We start from the raw sequence: 7,593 nt of genomic DNA on the forward strand, positions 1-7,593 counted from the left end.
GCTGAGCTTTTGTAGAACAATATTCACCACATGAGTCCACCATGGGTCAGAGGGCATCCCCTTTGTTTTGTAGTTGTACCATTCCAATTAGCTGCGTGTTGAACACTGCCAGTATATCACAGGGACATTTGATCAATTGCTGCCAAGATACAGAACCACCAATGTCCTTCTGTCTTCAGTCAATAGTAGTAGGTAATATATACATGTAATTAAGTAACATTCAGTCTGGTATCCAATGATCCAATGATCTTGAACACAGGCTGAAACCTAATTAGCATCTCAGGGTGTATAAAAACCAGAAAGAGAGTTCAGATCGGCTCGTCCTGTGTGGACTCCAGGCTCAGAAGTTGTCTCAGTCATTCTCTCAACAGGAAACCTGGACTAAAAGTCTTTATTTGAAGACTCTCATCACACAGAGGCATACCTGAGCAGCTCAGACAGACGCATACATGGATGGTAATTCTAATTCCGCATTTCTTCTTTGCTTTTCTAATGATTTTATTGTTTTTTTATGTTGTATACCCCCCTGTTTCCTCTCTAGTGTCCAGTTTGGCCCAGTCCTGCACTCTGGGATTACCTTGCCTTCCAGAAGACACCTGTGCTAAAGCTCCTCAGGTCGCAGGCATCAAAGTTCAGCTGGAAACATTCGGACTGTGGCAGCAGTTTGACCAGCTTGGCACTGAGATGATCGTCACTAAAGCTGGGAGGTCAGAGCAAACAATTCACCCCCTTTCACCCTGTTCTTCTGTGGTCAGGACCCCCACGTGAGCCCACAGAGCAGGTGTGATGTGGTGGTGGATCATTCTCAGTGCTGCAGTGACACTGACGTGGTGGTGTGTGTTGTGCTGGTGTAGAGTGGATCAGACACAGCAGTGCTGCTGGAGTTTTTAAACCCCTCAGTGTCTGGACTGAGAACAGTCCACCGACCAAAAACATCCAGCCGACAGCGCCCTGTGTCACTGATGAAGGACTAGAGGACGAGCGACAGATGAGCTACTGTCTCTGACTTTACATCTACAAGGTGAACCAACGAGGGAGGAGTGTCTCACAGAGTGGACAGAGAGTGGACACAGGGTTTAAAAACTCCAGCAGCACTGCTGTGTCTGATCCACTCACAACAGCACAACACACACTAACACACCACCACCACGTCAGTGTCACTGCAGCGCTGAGAATGATCCACCACCACATCACACCTGCTCTGTGGGGGTCCTGAGCGCTGAGGAACTGGGTAAAAGTAAGCTAACAGTATGCAGAGCAACAGACTACAGTCCATAATTCAGGAACTACAGAGTGACCAGAGTGGTCAGTGGAGCTGAGAAATTGTATGTGAATGAATTAAATAACTGTGGGTGTTTCATTATATTAGTTCTCACTTTCTGTGTCCTATTACCTGTGTTCCCAAAGGAGGATGTTCCCTACCTTTCAAGTCCACATAACAGGCATGGACCCGGCAGCAGAGTATGTTCTCCTGATGGACTTTATTCCTGTGGATGATAAGAGATACAGGTCAGAGTCTCAGAGATTCCTGTCATTGCACTCGCTCTCATGAGCCATATCAGTGAAACTCCAGTGTATCACCCAGAAACATCACTGCCTGACCCCTAAGGCATTAAAGCAGCAGTGGGTGGTATTTTTACCTTAGATTTCCATCGTTGAAATCATTGTAGTGCTCCACTGAGCTGTAGTAGAGAGAATAGTACCTCTGTTGTTGATACCCTGGGCTCAGCACTAGAGAAACTGCAATATGTAACTTTTGGAGGCAGGTAGAAATCCACCTCCCTTCCTTCCCCTTCCCCCTTGATTTCAGGACAAAATTACACTCTGCAAAGTGTAGGGGAGTCCAGGAGCCAAAATATAAAATTTTAATCTACTTTTGCTTTGAATGCAAGTTAATCGATGTCAAAACACTTTTAGACTCTTTTTATCCTCCTCCAAAAGTCACATAGTGCAATTTCTACAGTGCTGAGGCTGGAGTAACAAATGCAGAGGCTGTTTTCTCCCTGTTACAGCTCCGTGGAGCATCCCGATTAATTTGAAGCTCTAATTATAAACAGGGCAGCATGGTGATGCAGGTAGTGTCACTGTCACACAGCTCTGGGGTTGTGGGTTCAAGTCCTGCTCTGGGTGAACTGGATAAGTGGTTGCAGAAAATGAATGAATGAATGAATAGTTATAAAGAAATTATACTACTTTGTGTTGAAAGAGCATGTGTTCACAAATTGTAGGCTGCGAAGTGTGTGCCGTTTTGAGAGAGGACGTGATTTTCTGGTGTGTCCTGCAGATACGCCTTCCACAGCTCCTCGTGGCTGGTGGCCGGCCGAGGTGACGCTGCGGTGCCTGGGAGAGTTCACTTTCATCCAGACTCACCGGCTCGCGGAGCTCAGTGGATGAAGCAGACTGTCTCCTTTGACCGCCTCAAACTCACCAACAACCTCCTGGACGACAACGGACATGTAATACAGGCACTTTATTTATCAGTGCCTCAGGTTTCCTTCACTCCGTGCAGGTTATCAGGCTGTGTCTCTCTGTGGGGGTCGCTGTTTTACAGATAGATAGATAGATAGATAGATAGATAGATAGATAGATAGATAGATAGATAGATTGATTGATTGATTGACTGACTGACAGAGAGACAGACAGACAGACAGACAGATAGATAGATAGATAGATAGATAGATAGATAGACAGACAGACAGACAGACAGACAGATAGATAGATAGATAGATAGATAGATAGATAGATAGATAGATAGATAGATAGATAGATAGATTGATTGATTGATTGACAGACTGACAGAGAGACAGACAGACAGATAGATAGATAGATAGATAGATAGATAGATAGATAGATAGACAGACAGACAGACAGACAGATAGATAGATAGATAGATAGATAGATAGATAGATAGATAGATAGATAGATAGATAGATTGATTGATTGATTGATTGACAGACTGACAGAGAGACAGACAGACAGACAGATAGATAGATAGATAGATAGATAGACAGACAGACAGACAGACAGACAGATAGATAGATAGATAGATAGATAGATAGACAGACAGACAGACAGACAGACAGATAGATAGATAGATAGATAGATAGATAGATAGATAGATAGATAGATAGATAGATAGATAGATAGATAGATTGATTGACAGACTGACAGAGAGACAGACAGACAGACAGATAGATAGATAGACAGACAGACAGACAGACAGACAGACAGACAGATAGATAGATAGATAGATAGATAGATAGATAGATAGATAGATAGATAGACAGACAGACAGACAGACAGACAGACAGACAGACAGATAGATAGATAGATAGATAGATAGATAGATAGATAGATAGATAGATAGATAGATAGATAGATAGATAGATAGACAGACAGATAGACAGATAGACAGATAGATAGATAGATAGACAGACAGACAGACAGACAGACAGACAGACAGATAGATAGATAGATAGATAGATAGATAGACAGACAGACAGACAGACAGACAGACAGATAGATAGATAGATAGATAGATAGACAGACAGACAGACAGACAGACAGATAGATAGATAGATAGATAGATAGATAGATAGATAGATAGATAGATTGATTGATTGACAGACTGACAGAGAGACAGACAGACAGACAGATAGATAGATAGACAGACAGACAGACAGACAGACAGACAGACAGACAGACAGATAGATAGATAGATAGATAGATAGACAGACAGACAGACAGACAGACAGATAGATAGATAGATAGATAGATAGATAGATAGATAGATAGATAGATAGATAGACAGACAGATAGACAGATAGATAGATAGATAGACAATGGGACAAAATGTTGTGTAATTTTTGTTGGCAATATGATATCGATATGTGGCATCAAATATCAATGGGTTTATTGACATATAGCCACTCTAAACTCCTTTAGACTCGCCGTCCAGTTTGATCTACTAAAGTCACTGCTTCATTACTCAGTGTGTTGGTGCTAATCAAATGAATAGGGGAGAGTTGCACTGACAAAAAAGAAACAGGGGAATCAAATCAGACAGGCAGCGTCCTCTTCAGCTTTTTTCGATACAGAAGGGTCAGTTTAAATAGACAAAGACTTTGTGATTTGTTAAAATAAACGAAGCATAGCCACTCGATCCGTCATCATCCTGAACTGACTGTTGGGAATTTTTATCCTCTTTGTTTACACCGATGCCATGAAGTAACTTAGAGACCGTCCTGAAATATACAGATTATCGCAGAATCACAGTATCGTGACATCATTGTTATCTTGGCTAAGTATCGTGATAACACCATAGTGTGAGCTGCCGTGGGATTTCCACTCCTGTTACAGATGGTAAGATGTAAATGAATACGAAGCCAGGAAACAACACATTGCAACAAAGCAACTATTGTACAACTGAAAATAAAAATGATTACAATAACACTCCAAAAATGTTCTTTTTAAGTTCTTCACATCTGAGCACAGCTTCTGATGTGTGACTGACTGGTGTCTAACATCTCTCAGAAGATTCACAGCTGTGGCTCAATCCTCCCCTTTCTGATCTCTTGTGTGTTGTTGAAACTGCAGATCATCCTGAACTCTATGCATCGGTACCAGCCTCGGCTGCATGTGGTGCTGGTGGATCACCAACGGGAGAGTCAACATTCTCCTCACCGCAACTTCTGCACCTTCTCCTTCCCTGAAACCCGCTTCATTGCAGTCACAGCCTACCAGAACCACAGGGTAACAGATGCATGTCTAAGGAGAATGATATGAAAGACCCAGAGCAGATGATGCCTACTTCAAATGGTTGTTTCCAGCATGACATAATGTGCTCCTGAGCTGCACCCTACAGTTCAAGTGAAATTCACTTTTACAGCACTGTTCTGAAATTAAGGGGGAGGGAGGAGAGAGGGGTGGTTGTCTCCTACCCTCCTGCACAAGTTACATAGTGCAGTTTCTGTAGTGCTGAGCCATGCTCCCTGTGCTTTAAAGTGTAGCTTTATTTAAGATAAAATCACTGAAGACCTTGTTAATGGACTGAAACCTGTCTTTCTAAATAGATCAGGTGATCTGCCGTGAGTGTTGTTGGCCTGTTTCAGTTCCAGCTCTGTTTCTCTCTTCTCCACAGATCACACAGCTGAAGATCGCCAGCAATCCTTTCGCTAAAGGCTTCCGCACCGCTGACCCTGAGAAGTGGTAACCAGTCCAGTGTCCCTGTCTTTCTAGGGTCAAACTGATAAAGCACACTTTCATAATTCATAAATAACCTTCAAACTTTCCGATGCTGTAAAATGACACAAACTGCAGTGTGTTCATTTCTGAGGTCTAATCTCTAACAACTTAACACCATACAAAGTCTATGGGTCACATTTAACTTTCATTAAAAGGAATGACATTCTCACAAACTCACACTGTGATTACTACACCTGTGTACATGTGTGTGTGTGTTTACCTTCAACTCAAAATAATGTGTATGATGTATATATGACATACACGTCCAATAAATTATACATGCGTATATGTACACGTTGATATATACTCTAAATCCTTTATGATATTTATGTGTACATGGCTTTATATCAGATTCAGGCCCCCTTTGGAGAGAACTATCTGGCTAACTTGAGTCTGAGACCCCTGCATTAATGCTGTGTGTATTTTATGAATCAGGTCTGCCAGTGGTTCCAGGAATGCCCTTCCACACTCCTTAACACTGCAGCCTCGAGAGGGCGCTATTGGAGAGTACCAGGGGGAGACAGACCAACAGAATCTGAACAGTGAGTCCCTTTCTCTCCTCATTTCCCTCCAATACTGATACAGACGGTGTTTCAAGGCTTTAAATGGTTTTCAAAGGCCACTATATCACTATCTTATCCATCCATCCATTATCTGTAACCGCTTATCCAATTTAGGGTCGCGGGGGGTCCAGAGCCTACCTGGAATCATCGGGCGCAAGGCGGGAATACACCCTGGAGGGGGTGCCAGTCCTTCACAGGGCAACACACACACTCACACATTCACTCACACCTACGGACACTTTCGAGTCGCCAATCCACCTGCAACGTGTGTTTTTGGACTGTGGGAGGAAACCGGAGCACCCGGAGATCACTATCTTATATTTTATTATATTACGTGTCTCCCTATGGACCTCTTTAAAGAGTAGGCCTTAAAAAATCAAGCATTAATTTTTGTTAATGTGCCATTATTAAAGTTCGTTGGAGGTGAAACACTGTGTATTAACAATAAATTGTTATCGGGGATTGTTTTATTTCCTATTTATATGTCATTCCATGTTCCCTTTAAAGCACAAACTTTATTACAATTAAATATAGCTTGGCCATCTTCATAAACAGTGATCCATTAATCTACAGATGCTCAGAAATGCAAGCACCACATTAGCTCAGACACATAAAAATGCCTATCCAGCTGCTGATATTGTGCTTCAGGACACCTCATTCTTGCTTGTTTTCCTTCCACAGAGCTTTCACCTCATCATGGCATCCTCCCCCATTTGCCACATAATGAGCTGAACCTGACATTCCCTGGGGGAGCAGCCAGTACCACTGAGAACAAAAAGAATGGGAGAGACGCCCATGTCCACTCTGCTCCTGTTTTCCTCCACTTTCACTGTCAGTGAGACAGGTCTGGGACACAGAATTAACATCACTAACCTGAAAGAAAATGTTTGATCAGAGAACTACATTTTGAAAAGTTTGAGTTGGGAATCTCATGAGCCAATGGTTGCACTTGTTGCTGGAGTTTAATGTGGAGTGGTGAGCGCCTCTTACTGACCAAACTGGACAAAGATAAACTGAGAGGGGGTGGAGCGAATAAACAGTTGAATAAACGGAGCGTGCTGATTGGTTGGAGTGGATAGAACAATGTAATGGAAGTGTGTAATGGTGTAAAATAACAGATGTAAACAGTGTGTTCCTGCAGTGGATTAGAGGCTGTGTTGCTCCACCCACTGAGTTTAGGGTGGTGTTTGTGGGTGGAGTCAGTCTTACAAAATTAGCCTACCGTTTAATATGTTTCTAAAATGTGTTTTTATGGATATAAATCCACACAGAATCCACTTGTGCTCTAGCCTTTGCTGAAGTTACTAACTTTATTCCCATTCCTTGTGTCTGAAATATATATATATATATATACACACACTAGTTAGAAAATTTAATAAAATCGCCTTGTGCACCTTTAAATGTCATTTGGTTGGAGTAAACTACGTTTCCCAGAATGCCCGGAATGCCTCGCCTTATTTTCGCTGGAGATGCAAGGAACGGATGCGGAGCCGAAAAGAGGAGATTGATTCAGTTTAATAAACCGATTCTTTAGAGTTGTCCGTTTTGAAGAGTCGAATACCGAGTAAATGACTCAGTCACAGCGATTCATTTTCAACTTAACTAAATTACTCTATATTACGTATTTAACAATATTAGCGTGTATCAGCCTGTTAACAAGACGTTAAAGTTAATATGATACAACATTTTTATATGTAAGCGAATTTTCCAGCCAATATTTTAATGCAAACAGGCTATATTCAGTGTTGGAAAGTAAAAAAGTAAATGTAATTCGTTAGTTTATTCG

At 42.0% G+C, this 7,593-nt stretch overlaps 1 protein-coding gene across 1 annotated transcript; it reads left to right on the forward strand.

The window, feature by feature from the left end:
• The first annotated feature begins 449 nt into the window (after positions 1–449).
• On the forward strand, positions 450–6,646 carry LOC136676065 (T-box transcription factor TBX1-B). The gene is made up of 8 exons (XM_066652917.1): positions 450–456; positions 542–707; positions 1,408–1,509; positions 2,285–2,456; positions 4,597–4,752; positions 5,141–5,208; positions 5,680–5,786; positions 6,489–6,646. The coding sequence occupies exons 1-8, from the start codon at positions 450–452 to the stop codon at positions 6,644–6,646; spliced, it is 936 nt and encodes a 311-aa protein (XP_066509014.1).
• The last annotated feature ends 947 nt before the right edge of the window (positions 6,647–7,593 follow it).

This window comes from Hoplias malabaricus, chromosome X1 (assembly GCF_029633855.1).
Source record: "Hoplias malabaricus isolate fHopMal1 chromosome X1, fHopMal1.hap1, whole genome shotgun sequence".
Taxonomy (NCBI): domain Eukaryota; kingdom Metazoa; phylum Chordata; class Actinopteri; order Characiformes; family Erythrinidae; genus Hoplias; species Hoplias malabaricus.

Excerpts from the sequence above, each read along its gene's own strand:
- LOC136676065 (XM_066652917.1), top strand. Across the intron at positions 5,209-5,679 it reads ACCGCTGACCCTGAGAAGTG|GTCTGCCAGTGGTTCCAGGA; the intron begins GTAACCAGTCCA and ends TTTATGAATCAG. Across the intron at positions 5,787-6,488 it reads AGACCAACAGAATCTGAACA|AGCTTTCACCTCATCATGGC; the intron begins GTGAGTCCCTTT and ends TTCCTTCCACAG.